Source organism: Gossypium arboreum, chromosome 4 (assembly GCF_025698485.1).
Source record: "Gossypium arboreum isolate Shixiya-1 chromosome 4, ASM2569848v2, whole genome shotgun sequence".
In the NCBI taxonomy this organism is placed as follows: domain Eukaryota; kingdom Viridiplantae; phylum Streptophyta; class Magnoliopsida; order Malvales; family Malvaceae; genus Gossypium; species Gossypium arboreum.
This window is the reverse complement of record NC_069073.1, coordinates 112,080,127-112,095,166: the sequence shown is the minus strand read 5'-3', so window position 1 is coordinate 112,095,166 and position 15,040 is coordinate 112,080,127. Positions and strand designations below refer to the sequence as shown.

General features: G+C 35.2%; 1 protein-coding gene across 1 annotated transcript; it reads left to right on the top strand.

The window, feature by feature from the left end:
• Positions 1-8,851: 8,851 nt before the first annotated feature.
• LOC108459622 (universal stress protein A-like protein) lies at positions 8,852-10,011 on the top strand. Its single transcript, XM_017759024.2, has 4 exons — positions 8,852-9,095; positions 9,220-9,311; positions 9,478-9,596; positions 9,681-10,011. Exons 1-4 carry the CDS (start codon positions 8,909-8,911, stop codon positions 9,766-9,768), a joined length of 486 nt encoding a protein of 161 aa, XP_017614513.1. The 5' UTR covers positions 8,852-8,908; the 3' UTR covers positions 9,769-10,011.
• Positions 10,012-15,040: the final 5,029 nt, after the last annotated feature.

The following is a 15,040-nucleotide window of genomic DNA, read 5'->3' as shown; positions in this document are numbered from 1 at the left end:
AATGGTAACCTAAAGGAATACACGATGTTAGAGTGTGACAATGGCGGTGTGCATGTTTAGGACTGGATCCGAAAGAGCTTGGTACTTAAGTAGTCCGATGGACTCACCTCCTCTTTTCCGGTTTCCTACCTGGTGCACAGCTTCCATTCACTTTAACCCTTAATGAATTAATCCTTGGAACATCAAGTACAATTTTCTGGACTAAGAATGGAAAAATGTTTTAACGCTTTGATGTGGCACGTCGGATCCGGTCATAACGTCTAGGCCGATTTTGGGGTGTTACATGACATCTATTATAATGAGGTAAGTGTAATTTTTAGGAATCTTGTGGCAACGGTTAAAATTCAAAAGTACCCAACTCATAGTGCACGCTTGGTGTGAAGATCAGACATAAGATATAAGATTGTAATATTTCAAGTTAGAAATTTTAAGAACAAAATTTTTGTTTTGGGGAGGAGAGTTGTAACACTCGATTTTGGCAGGTTTTGAATTTGGATAGTAAATTAAAAAGTAAGCTGAACAGCGTAGTGTTATCCGCCCAACTACTGCTCTTGGCGTGTAGAAGTGGGCGAATAGCAAGCATTGGAATACTACGAGAAATTGTCTCAGAAAGTGATAATTTGTCAAGAAGAGGAGCCTGGTAAAGTATTAAGGAAATTTCGGGTAATTGAGTTATTTTCGAATAGTATTGTACGCCAAGTTTGGTTAGTTATGGTATTGATTATGTTCTAACGGGGTGTTTAGGAACAAATGATGGAATTGACCCAAATATATATATGAATATAAAATATTGACTTTTCATACTTGTTTCTTTAAAGTTGTAAACCACTTACACAACAGATTAAAAAGGATATGATGTGTGTCAAATTTCCATAGGGATAGAAGTTGTAAATCTAGATGATTAGGATAGGAAAAGGGGAGTTTTTCTTCTCTCTTCTTCATGAAGTATTTTTGTCTAGATTTTAAGGAACCCAGAGTATTTCCTTCTTTCACTTAAGCTTTAATTGTAGATCTGGATCTTTTCCGGTGATTACTCATTGTCAAGGTAAGATTTATGGCTTTACATTTTGTGTTGGGAAAGAATAGATCTATTAGATTTCGTAAATCAATAAGGTAAATAATGTAAGACCCTGCTTGGGGATTTTCAGTGTTAGAAATGTTGGAAAAAAGGTGGGGGTATTCAAATAGATCCTAATAAGTTTACATGTCCTGTAGCAATAGTTGTTTCTGTTTGCAGGATAGAAGCCTGGATCTGGAGTTTGGAGCTGTAGAAGGTGAGAATCAGGTGAGTCCCTAAGCCGACTCTTACTTGTATAATGTTCATGTGAGAGCTTTTGTGTTAGGTGATTGAACTATGAACCTGAAGTTAGAAATGTATGGTATGATGATGATGCTATAGTATGTATGTTCGATGCTCCTTGTATGTATAGCATGTATGAAATCCGATGAGTTAAGTAGATGATGTAAATTATGTAGTTAAAGCATGGTTGTATGGGTATGTCAAGAAATATGCGATGGGATGTGAAACAATTTAGGTATCTATATAAATCAAGTATTGAGTATAGAATGATGCAATATATGAAGAGTCTGTCGCGTAAGTTTGTATCTATACACCGCGGTAGAGTCTAATGGGTCCGCTAAGACTTTAAACACAATCTCTGAAAGGAAAAGCCCATTGCAATGGAAATTTTTGAAAGGAACCAAAAGAAGTTGATTACCCAATGGGGTTCCCTATATGTCCTAGGACGATGGTGGGTAAACCTCACAAAATGTGAGTCTAGGAAAATCCATATTGTAAACACATCAAGAAAGGAAATCGTTTGTGACACATGATGAAATGAGATGCCTTTATGGCAAAATTTATAAGGAATGCCTTCATGATGTACTCAAAAGAATGACCATTGTGGCAACCAAATGAACGAAACATCTTTGTTATGAACTCTAAAGAAATGGTATGTACGTCGAACTCTGAAGGGCAAGTTTTGTTATAAAATACAAAAAGAAATAGCCTTGTGGTGGACTTTGAAGGAACAGTTTCTATGGAGAATCTTGCAAGTAAAGTTTTTATGGTGTACTTAGGATGTGCTGCTCTTGTGGTGTGTTCTAGAAGGATCTCAATGATGAACCATGAAGGATGTTTTTGCGACAGACTCTATTCTAAGTACTCTGCACATTCCATATGGCTCCCAAATGGAAACACTGAAATCAATAAGTGTGAAACGTAGATATGGATATTATGGTAAGGTATTTTGTATGTGAAGACGAAGACAAATTCGATGAAGATGAAGATGAATGACATGTTTTCCTTACTATTCCAGCGGTAAATTTTCCAATAGCTAAAAGGATTCCAACATCCAATCCTGATGTGCTCGTGAAGATGAAAGAGAAGTCGATGAGGAGTCGCCAACCCAAATAGTGAAACGGAACCCTAGGCATGTCTGACGCCTACCGGGTTGTGGCACACATTCGGGATGTCGATGATTTCATTATTTGTAATTTTCCTAAATTGTATACTTTGTTTTACATCTAAAATGTAAACTTATTTACAATATTCAAAACAGATCTATTAAATTGGTTTCCTTTGTACCTTATATTGTGAGTTTAAAATTTACAATTATTTCTGTTACTTTTTCATTTAAGTTTTTCTATGTCCATTTATTACATACAATATTTTGAGAAAGCAAAAAAATACTCAGAATGTTCAGAAATAGATTAAAACTTTGGCTTAAGTATTATAATATATCTTACTTCAATAATTAACACTTATATAAAAAAAATTAATGAATAAATGAATAAGTTAATTTTTTCATTGCATGAGTTTGTGTTTTATTTAGCTCTTTCCTCGATGATCCCATGTTATGTGGACATGTGGGCTTCGTATACCCTAGGTTCCTACAGTAACTGCATAACTTCAATATGTGTCCTTACTCCTGAAAATCCATATTGTCTCGTATCCAAGTTAAGTTTGACCAACCTTTCTGCTTGCATTGTAAGTTATTATCAGGTACCAACTCGAAAGGAGCATGAAAGGTAGGCGGCCACATTCTTTCACTAGGGGTAGGTAGGAATTCAGATTTTCCAACATTATACATGCGTTAAAGTTTGTAAGTTTCGTCAATATAGGTCAAACAATCTATACGTGCCGAGGCACATGTCGAAATTGCATGTGTGCATGGATAATGAAGTGCTTGAAATCTCTCATAGTCACAGGTCATTTGTCTTAGGTCTATGCTGTATGCTCTACCGAAAACTCCTCGGTCGAGTTTGTCAGGCAGGTTAACCCAGAATACTAGATTTGGTCGTGAGTGACACACTGAAGTCATTGAGTTTGTGATTTCTATAATTTCCCCAATATCTTTCAACACTAACTCGCACCAAATGTGATCACCTTTTATCTGTCCTGCATATGTGTCAGCCCGCTTTGGGAATAAGGCCACCAATCAAAAATACGTTTCCTTGACCACCGAGGTTACCGAAAAACAACACGTCCCCTTCAGTATGAAATTAATGCATTCCTCTAGGTTCATGGTTATATGCACATATCGTATTCCTCTATCATAGGACTACGTTCGCTACTCCTTCTGTATCCCATTGAGGTACTCCATACCCAGTTAATTTACAGCTGTAATCTCTCCATGGAACTGATGTTGGATGAACTCATGCCCTGTCAATGACAATAAATATTGCATTCAAGAAAAGCAACCCAAATATATGTGTTAAACTATTCTACAAGAATGAAATTCTATGCACAATGTACCCATATCATAGGCTTGAACATCAATTGAATGCAGTCTTTACTCTGGTGCCCCTGTTGGAAATGATGCATACATTAGGTTGTGACATAACATGCCTTATTAGGTTAGTTAAGAAAATATCCGAGTCATCCTCGAATTCTTCCAAAGTTACTGCAAAAGCTATTGGCAGCATTCTTCGGTTGCTGTACTGTGAAACAACTAATAACAACTTATGCTCGTATCTTCTATAAAAGAATGTACAGTCAATTTGGACATGTGACTTATAGTATTGGAATGCAGTTATGCATTACTTGAAAGTTCAGAAAAAATGGTGGAAAACTCCTTTTCCAAGGACCAAAAATCACCATAATACGAGGGCTCCTCTTGTAGCTCAATTACGACACATGGTACGTACTGCTCCAGTACCTGGCATCATTTCCACAATTCATTATAGGATTTCTCTCACTCGCTATACATCTTTTCCAATGCCTTCTATTTTTGCAACCATGCCTTATTGTAAAAAATGGTCTAATCGAACTTGCTATAGATATGTGTGATCAAGATTAGGATCGAAATCTTACGACTTATTTTGACCACAAGTAATACAAAGTCGGATATCATGTTTGAATCCAATTTCAGATGATCGTTTGACACATCTAAAAAACAATAAATTGGGTCACCATACATAATAGAATGTCGAAAAAAATTCAAATTTGATTCGATGTTGTTAATCATGGTACATACCAGCTACAATACAAGTATGTGGCACGGTAAACTTCCTGACCATCCAGATTGCGGACTTCTTCCTCACAGATGCCAGGGTTTTCCATGGACATCTCGTTCCATGCATTGTGCACTTTGCCTTATATTTCTTAGACCGATAGCATGTAACGGTGAATTTGACGCCAAGTTGTATGTTATACCACTTGACAACAACTACAAAAGCATTTTTGGAGTCAAACTCCATCCTAACCTCCAAAAAGGCCGAAATTTGTTGATGAAGACACATGTCCTGGTATTCTATGAGTGAGGTATGGGAAATCTAAACCTCCTTCAGCAGCAAGATTGAGAGTTCGCATGTGCGGCAGGGGTTCATACACCGTGAAACCTAGGTCATCCCATTAAGCAATTTTTGAAACTTCACCATCAAATCCACCATCTTGGTTTAGTAGGAATGTGATACATTTAAGAAATTATTGCAATTTCCCCACCATCAAGTCCGGCCTCCTCTGTTAGGTCATTATTTGTTTCTTTGTTCTCTTTTCCCTCTTCGTTATCAACCCTGGTTGCAAGTCTAAGGTTGGATGTGTCCTTTCCGATTGAGGTTGTCGGGAGTAGATCATCCATTTTTGTAAATTCAAAGTCAATCCCAAAATCACTTTTGTTTGGCCCACCCCAGTAATTTGATGGCGTACCCATATGAGTGTTATTGGTGTTGAACATTGGCATGTCGAAGTTAAAATCAAAGGCATTGACAGAATGCTATGCGAATGTGTCGTAGGATCGGAGACCAAATATGTCTGACTGTCCTCTGAAGTTGAAATCAATGGGTGAAATTGATGAATGCCTTACCATTAATGATAGTTCTGGTGGGTCTTGGTATGAGCTTTACAGCAATGATGTAAATCCAACTCACACCCGTGCGATGGAACTTTCAACTTCTTGATCTGGCATGAAATTTGATGGCACGGTGTAATTGAGCTCGGGCCACTTTCGTTCTCTTCAATGAAGTCGACATATAACTCAAGTACCACATTCCCACTTGAGCAATGAGATTCGACCGCCTGCTCCAAATCGTTGTCCCTAGTGATCTAAAAAATGACATATCTAGTGAGGTCCTTTGACAAAAGATATTTACATTTGAAGCTTGAAATTCTTCTTTGGATCCCCACTTTGTGTCCAATCCCTATTCGAAGCTCTTTTAATGTTACACTCTAGTTGAATATCAGATATTCAGATTGTGTTGATACAAAAATAGGGAAAATTTTAACCTTACAAATTTGACCATTGTAATGGATAACATCTCTGACTCGCATGTTCGTCTTTAACCAAATAGCCTGTTCCATATATTTGAAACCCAAAAAATAGCAAAAAATGTAGTTCTCATCACCTAAAACCCTAAACCTACACTTAATTTAGCGAATTATCTTTTATTCAAAAACAATGTAGGAACGGAATTCAAGTTTTCACGACAATGTCGATTACTCCTAATGCCAAGTATCATTAGGATCACCGATCTACTTCAATAGTCAATATGGAAATTCTATTGTATTGAGTTCTTTCTATAGAGCTCTTACCTCGATGCATATGAAATTTGTGGGGGAGAAAACACTCCCTTGTAGTGGTTTTTTTCGAGAATCATGAAATTTATCCTAGGAATCTCGAGTTATAGGGGCTCAGAAGCAATTAAGTTTGATGGTTGAAACACCTAGAGAAAACACCCCCTGCGGGTGGCGTTTTCATCTGCCATTTTAGATGAAAATCCTTCTTGTAAGACACGTTTTCCAGTCACATGTTAGATGAAAACACCCATTCTAAGGAGGATTTTCTCTCTGCCCATTTCAACTCTTAGGCCAACTTGATTGCTTCTGCCTTTTAGCCCCTGCAAACCGGATTCCCATGCTAAATTTCATGCATTGCAACCACGGATTCTCGGGATAAATTTTTTCCATTTTTACCCCGCCCCATCCCCTATATAAATGCATATTCCTATCCCATACTCATTATATATCGGTATCCTTTAATTTGTTCTTTTTTTTTTCTTTTTCTTGAGTGTTCAATTTTTTTAGGTTTAAAGATTTATTTGTCTTTCATTTTGAGTGTGACATAGTTGTACTTTTAAGTCATGTTTGGGTTCACGGTGATGTCGTCGAGCTAAGTAACCTACAAATTTCACTTGTCGTGTGAGTGTGAAGCCATCACTTGTGAAGTTAAGATCACTTTGCAACTCAAGGTTCAAGTTAGCGGTGATTATACCGTCTCAGGTCGAAATGTAACTAAGGCTTCAAGTTTACAAAGGTTATGCTGTCAAAGGATAGAGCATAACCGGGGTCATATTTGACGGTGCTAATGCGGGCATCACAACGAGTTTCTCCTCATCAGAGGAGCATGCTTCATAAAACCCATACAGAAGTGCGAGGAAGAAAAATGTAAGGGGTCTTCCAGTATAATTAAGTAATTTGTGTTGTCTATCTACACCAAAGGTGGTAACCTTGTCAGTATAACCTATTACACCTCAATTCTGTCACAGGTTATAATAATGGGGTCATCGCCTTCAGTGGTGATAGATAAGACACATTACTTGATTATACTAAAATGCCACAATGTTTTTCTTTCTCATATTTGTGTTTGAGTTTTATAAAGCATCCTTTTCTGATGAGAAGAACTCGTTGTCGTGCTTGTATAACCACGGTCAACTACGACCCCATTTATGCTCTATCCATTGACAACATAGCCTTTGTAAACATGAAGCCCCAGTTACAATTCAACCCGATACTGTATAATTACCGTCAACTAGGACCTTGAGTTGCAACGCGATCCGACTTCTTGGGTGATGGCACCATACTCATATGTCATATGAAATTTGTAGGTCACCCAACTTCATTGTAAATTCAAACATTCCTTAAAACTATAATAATGTTTATCTCAAACGCGAAACAAAAATAAATATACAAACTTCTAATTTCCAACCCCAAGAAAAAAAAAGAAAAAAATAATATTTAGCTAAGTGAAAAGACGCCCTGTATGACGCGTTTTCCTTTTTTTCTTCAAAAATAGCATAGATTAATAAATTTTTTGAAAATCAAAATAGTTTCTCAAATGTTATTTTTTCTAGCATATTTACTTAAATTAGCTATACAACGCCACATCAACTATTATAAATTGAGCTAAAACTTTAAATTAATAAAAAAAAGCTTCAATTTCATAAAAATGTAATGAGAAAAAAATACCAATTTTTGGACCATTGTAGAATTATTAGGAACAACTGTAGTTAAAAATTAAGGGTAAATTATATCAAAGGTCACTAAATTATTAGTAAGTTTATATTTTGGTCACTTAACTTCAAAAAGTTATAAAATGATTACTGAACTATTCGAAAGTTTTCATTTAAGTCACTTGGTTGTTAAAATTACTAATATATAACCTTCTCTTTTTCACACTGTTAGCATCAATCTAAGGCTCTCATTCTCTTTCTCTTCTACAACTCAATTTTTTCTCTGGTCTCCAACTTTGAACATAACAAATTTGCGAATTAAAATCCAAACAACTTTCTTCTCCGGTCTTCAATACTGACCATCACATCGATTTGAATCTCCAATATTGATCTTCAAATTGTCGCTGGGGCTTACTACCGAACTTTATATATATATATATATATATATATATATATATATATATATATATAGAAACTTAACAATGACTAAAATGAGAACTTTTAAATAGTTCATTGACTATTTTGTAACTTTTAAAATTGAGTAACCAAAATGTAAATTTATTAATAATTTAGTGTTTTGAGGAAGTTTACCCAAAAATAAAGTATAAAACAATTGTAAACTAGAGTGATCATGGTCAAGGGTTCTGCCTACTAAGGCCCTTTGAAAAATGGGAGGGTTTGGGTAAAAATATAGGCCAAAAAATGGGCTTGGGCAAAAAATGAGGCCTGTTTAAAAAGCGGGCCGGACCTCGTAAGAGTTTTTTGCCGGGCCCGCCCAATTATATATTAATATATTTTTTTATTTTATTTTAATTATTTTAAATTTTAATATAACTATTTTTTATTATATTGTTAATTTGTGTATTGTTTTAAGAATTGTTTTAGTATTATTTTTATTTGTTTTAATATTTATTTTTATATTTTTAAGTATATTTGATTTATTATATTTTTTAATTTTTTATTTAATGAAATAAGAAAAAAAATTAATATGGGTTTAAGGGGCAGTGCTCGGACTTAGTAATTTTATTTCGAGCCGGGCTTGGGTAAAATTTTAAGCCCATATTTTGGGCCGGGCCGGGCCCGGGCCTAGTATACGGGCCTAACATTTTATTTGGGCCCGGCCGAACCCGGCCCGGCCCGGTCCATGATCACCTCTACTGCAAACAGAAGGCTTTTCTACCATTTATTTAAAAGATCATTCTCGAGTGTAGCTTGAGGCCTTGAAAAAGAGACGAGGAAAATGGAGGAAAACAAGATGAAGAAGAAAGTGATGGTGGCAATAGATGAGAGCGAGTACAGCCACTGGGCTCTCCAGTGGGCTCTTGAAAACCTCGGTCACACCATCTCTGCTTCTCAGCTTTTCATCTTTAACGCTCAGCCTTTGCCCAATTTTGCTTACCTCTCTGGTTCCACCTACGGTGCTCCTCGTATGTTTCTCTTCTCTTCTTTTGCGTTTGGGTTTTTAATTCCTTTTTCTAGTTTTAATCTATTCGATAATCAAACCATCAGCTGCATATTAATCACAAATACTTAATATGTGATGAGCCACAGCTGTGGATTTGATCAACACCGTGCAAGAAAACCAGAAGAAGCTCGCTTTAGCTTTGTTGGAGAAAGCCAAGGGCATCTGCGCCAATCGTGGGGTATAATAATTATTTAATTTCTTTCTTTCAATCATTCTTAATTTGTCTGATTTCTATATATATATATATATATATATATACAAAATTTAAAGGGTTATTGACCAAACACAGCAGACAAATCTACTAGATGTCAGAAGAGGATTAAGTTTTAGTTTCCCCGGTGCAGGTTAATGCAGAAACTATGACAGAAGTTGGGGACCCTAAAGAGAAAATATGTGAAGCTGTGGAAAAGCTCAACATTGAGTTGCTTATATTGGGAAGCCATGGTCGAGGAGCAATACAGAGGTTAGTCCACAGTGTGCAAGTATCTTAATTGTATAAAGGCTTGTACTGCAGACTGAATAAATGTAAAAATATTGTTGGAAACAGGGCTTTTCTGGGAAGTGTCAGTAACCACTGTGTTCACAATGCTAAGTGCCCTGTTCTTGTGGTAAGGAAACCAGATTGGAAAGATTAGTCTACTGTTTGATATCAAGTGAAGTCTCTATTTGCTATGATTGATTACCAATTTAGTGTTTTTTAAGTGAAAAAAACTTGTGTTTCCTTCATATTTTGTTCAATATGTTTGAGGATTTAATTAAGGTTGTAAATAGATGGATATGTATCCAAATAAAAATAAGCTACCAGATAGATTATTATGGGGTTTGAGTCTCATTTGAACCATTTCAATGAATATAAAAAAAATCATTTTCCTTTTTAAGCTATTTTCATTGATGATTCTTATAAATTTTAAGATAATAATAATAAAATGTAGAAAGCTTGATCAATATCCTTGTCCTTTTTGTTCTTTTTAATCTTTTTTTTAAAAAAAAAAACAAAGAAAACAAAAAAGAGGGAAAATCTGTTGGAGTTTACCTCTGTCCCATCTTGCTCTCTTTCAACCTTCACTTATATAACTCTACTCCAACTCGTTTGAAATCATGATTTAACTCGCTGCTGAAATCGTCCACAAAAGCCAAACTTAGAGATGTTCAGGAATTGCTTGCTTGCCTTTTCCTACAGGCAATTACTTTAAAGATTACACTACAGAGTTTCATTTTGTTGGGCAAACAATTGCATTTGGCGATGAGTTAGGAGAGCATGTGAGGAAACTTGGACCTTTTGTGAACCAATAATTTGTTGATTCACAAGATTTGAGTAGATATAGCTGCTTGCGGTTTTTGGGAATTTCCCAACCGTAATTGCAACAAAAGTTATTAAACATATCCAAATTTTGAACATGTATGGTGTTAAAATTTACTATAACTTTAGTTAGGGGATCATCCCTAGATTGATGACAACTTGCTTAAAGCCTTTGTTGGATGGAATTATTCTCCTCGATCAATCGACTTTCTTCACTAGAAGGCAAATCCAAGACAATATAATAGAATGCTTTGATTTGAAAAAGAAAAAATTAGGAGAAAAATGAGCTTTAGATAACTCGATCTAGCCAAAGCTTATGATAAAATCGAGCGAAGCTTTCTTAGGAAACTCAAAAAAATTGGTTTTTTGCGAGTTTTGGGTGGAAAGGGTCATGGAATGTGTTAGTGTCATGAGCCGCGGATCAAAATCAGTGACTAATGCACAAAGAGAATCTCATGGAAGTCAATTGATTAATAGAGCTCATTTGACCAACTTGAACTTGCCTGATTCATGGAACATGTGGAGAAGTCTATCTACTCCAAGCCTTGGTAGCCTAGTGAAGCACTTAAGGTCTGGGTTGCCTTGGTAAATATGAAAACTAATATTATAAGATTTGATCTTGTAATCTTAGCGGGATCATGTAAATCCCTTAAGAATCTCAATTATAGATTGGCTTCGATTTCAACTGTAGATGTAAAGTAAATTGTATTGTTGGATTTGTAGGAGTTTAACTATGAATAAAGGCATTCCTAATCATTTGTAACCATCTCATTTTATCTCATTCAAAGTAATCAAATACTTTTGAGAGCATTTACTTAAACACTTGACGTGCTATTGCTTTCTTGTGACTTTTCTATTCTCTCTTTTTTTGTCTTTGAGTTGCTTTCATTTTATTTTTGGTGCCTTTGAGAATTTCCTTTGAGAATTTTCACTTTTTGAAAGTTATGTTGACCTAGGCGGATTTGAAATCAAGAAATTGTCTAAGGCCACACAGATTGAAAGATTAAAGTTCTAGCCTCATAAAAGTTGATATCTAAGCTAAGATTTGAATGTGCCAGTTAAGATGACAAAAGGAGTAAACAATTAAATTAAGCCAATGGAAATCTGTGAGGGGGCAAAGAAAGCTAGCCGATCGAGGGATATGCTAGGGGCTTTGGGAAATCAAGTGGTCAATCTCAAGGAATTCATGGGGGATGTGAGGGAAACACTCGAGGGAGTCGAGAGACGCATTGCAGAGTTGGACTCGAAGAGAAACTCAGGGAATTTGCATGGGAGTCTCTTGGTTCCAATGTGGAAGCGATGCAATGGGTGCTTAATTCTACTATGGATATGCTAATAGTGAGGGAGGATGCACTCGAGGCCATGATGATGGCTTTGAAGGAGGAAAATAAGGCCATAATGAAGGCTTTGAGCATGAGAATAGAGGAGCTTGAAGGAAAGCTGTTGTGTGTCAAGCCATCGTGGGTAAAAAGGTGTTGGGTACAACACAAAAACACAAGATATATGTCCCTAAATGAGAGAAGTTGAAAGCGGTAAGCTTCGCAAGGGAAGTGGAAAACTTCTTGTGGGAGATGGAGCAATACTTATATGCCATGAGAATTAAGGATGACGATGCCAAGGTAAATACTGCTGCTAGATCTTTTAATGATTTCACTCTTTTGTGGTGGTGACGTAGGTCCACAAATCAGAGGCGTAGTTAGGTCATAATACTTGGGAAGAGTTCCAAAAAGAGTTCAAGGTGCAGTTTTACCCACAATATGCTAAGAAAGAGACTTAGTCTAAGTTTCATCGATTCTCGCAACATGGCACAATTAAGGGGTATGTGAAGGAGTTTAATGAATTGATGCTCCAAATCACAAATTTGAGTGAGAAACAAGTTGATAGGTTGAATTTGTGGGTTAAATAAGAATTGGAACATTAAGGGGTCCAAGAACTGGAAAAATCCACGATCGTGGCAGAGTCCTTAATTAAGCTTAATTCGTGGAAAGACAAATTTGACTCTTCCAAGCCCAAAGATAAGGGCATTGGTGAGGGAGATGACGAAAGAAAAGTTGAATATAACAACATAATGGTGGCAATGGGAAATTACAAAATGGGAAAAGAAAACCCAAAAACTATCTGAACGAAAAGAAAAGTGAGATACAATGCTTCTTATATTGTGGTCCGCATAGGGTGTGAGATCATCCATAGTGATTCGAGTTTGCCACGATCAACAAAAAAGATAAAGAAGAGCCCGATAAGGAAAGGCTATTGAAGCTTTGATTAATGATACTCAATTTTGTTAAAGTGAAGAGGGATCGCAAGCAAAAATGGTTGATGTTTGTGGATATCAACATCCTAAGCCGAAGAAGGAGTGTTCTTACTAATACGGGGGCATTTGATTCATTCATATAGTAGAAATTTGTGGGCAAACTTGGTCTCTCAGTTACCAAATCGACTAAGAGGATCAAGATGGTTAATTCCAAAGAGGTCCCAACTATTGGAGTAGCACAATGATTGGAGCTACAAATTGGCGAGTGGAAAGGGAAGGAAGACTTTAAGGTAATTCATGTAGAAGATTACGACTACATGTTTGGCTTGAATTTCCTTGACAATATTAATGCTATTTCGGTTCCTTTTGTTGATTGTATATGTATCTTGGATATTCGTAAACGACAATCTTTTGTGTCGGTGAGTCGTGATAAGAAAGGTGGAACTAAGGTACTATCGACAATCAAGCTGGCCGAGGATGTTCATTATGGAAAATTTTGGAAAAAAATCAGGTTTGAAAAAAGTTTTCTTGTACAATGGAAAATTAAAAATTTGAAAACCAAGCCAATTTGTGATATTTATAGCAATAAACTTTACCCGAAATCGCACTTGTTTTTTCGGCTAAATGGATCCTTATCATTCACGTCTTTCAATTGAATGACCTTCTCCACTATTCTCATACCATGAACTACTTCGAGTGTGGGCTCGAACAAATTTGAATCAAATACAAAACTATAAATTATTTACTTTACTTTCAGTGGGAAAGAAAAATTCTCTATATAATAGAAATCGGTAGAATTAATATTCTGGAAAATAGAATCTATATTTAGAAAACAAAATTCTCACTATTTTTAGACTAATAATATCTCAAAATTATATTTTTAGCCCTATTGGTGTCATTTATTTATACGGAGAAGAAGTGAAACCCTTGTTAAATTAGTAGACGTACATTTCAATAGAAAAACAAAATCTTAGTCTAACTAGGAAAGAGAGCGGAGGCAACCCTAGTTAAATATATTAAGGTTTATCGTCCCATGTATTAACAAGAGGTGCTTTTGTGCCTCTCCTGTATCGGGTCCAATTATAAGTACTTACTAGACTTTTAACCCAACACTTTATAATCCAATCCAACCTAATACAAGTTTTTCTATTTTCCAAAATATACATCATAAATTAATTTTAATTAATTAATTAATTAATTTTCCAATTAGATAATTTTCTCAACCCGATTTTAATTTTGTTAAATTATTGCAACTTTACCGTAAAAGAATTTATGTGAAAATATATTTAATATTTCTACATTCAACGGATTCACTATAACCAATTAACTTAATTTCATTTTCAAACTTCAATTATTTAATTAGTTAAATCATAATTTAAAAAACATAAATTAATTTTACAAGTCAATTCCATTTAGTGAGAAAACCACATTTCTTTTCAAATGTTTCCCATTTCTGGTTTCAACAAGTTAGCAGAGGGACCGATTGGACATATGTGATTAGGACTCAAATGATTTATAATTAAGTTTTAGATTTTCACTTATTAATTATAATCTCATTTTGTCACAAAGTCATTCCACTTAATTAGTATTGTGATTGAGCTCTGCTGAATGATATACCATTACGAAAGTAACTCGATCAGTGCTCCAAAATGAAAATGAAAAAGAAAATTGAATTTATGTTTTTTCAAATTAAATGAAGTTCGAAAATGAAAATAAATCATTTGGTCATAGTGAACTACTAAATACAGGAAAATTAAATATATTTTCTCATAGATTCTTTTACGGTAAAGTCATCATGATTGTAAAAGAATTAGAATTGGGTTGAGAAAATTATTTAATAGAAAATATATTAAGAAATTTATATTGTGAGATAGAAAAATAAATATCAGGTTGGATCAAATTATAATGTATTGGGTTAAAAGCCCAGGAAGTACTTGTAATTGGACCCGATATGGGAGAGTCACAAAATCCCCTCATGTTAAAGGGGTGGACGACAAACTCTAATAATATTAACTAGAGTTGTCGCCCCTACACTCTTAGATAGACTAGGAGTTTGTTTTTCTAATTGAAATAAACTTCTATAATTCAATAAGGGTTCTACCTCCTCTCCCTATAAATAGATGACACTAGTAGGGTTATTTACCAACTTTAAAATATTGTTACTCTGCTCGTAAATAGAGAGAATTAATTCTCAACTATTAAATCTATTTTTTGGAATAGCAATTCTGTCAGTTTCTATTTAAGAAGATATTTTTCCTTTTCACACAAAATATAAGAAAACTATTTTTAGTTCTGTGTTTTGATTCGAATTGTTCAAGCCTACATACGAAAGCAGCTCGTGGTACGAGAATAGAGG

Bases quoted from the DNA above. Each gene is read 5' to 3' on its own strand.
- LOC108459622 (XM_017759024.2), top strand. From the start codon at position 8,909: ATGGAGGAAAACAAGATGAAGAAGAAAGTGATGGTGGCAATAGATGAG. The intron at 9,312-9,477 runs GTATAATAATTA...TCCCCGGTGCAG, and splicing joins GCATCTGCGCCAATCGTGGG to GTTAATGCAGAAACTATGAC. The intron at 9,597-9,680 runs GTTAGTCCACAG...TGTTGGAAACAG, and splicing joins GGTCGAGGAGCAATACAGAG to GGCTTTTCTGGGAAGTGTCA.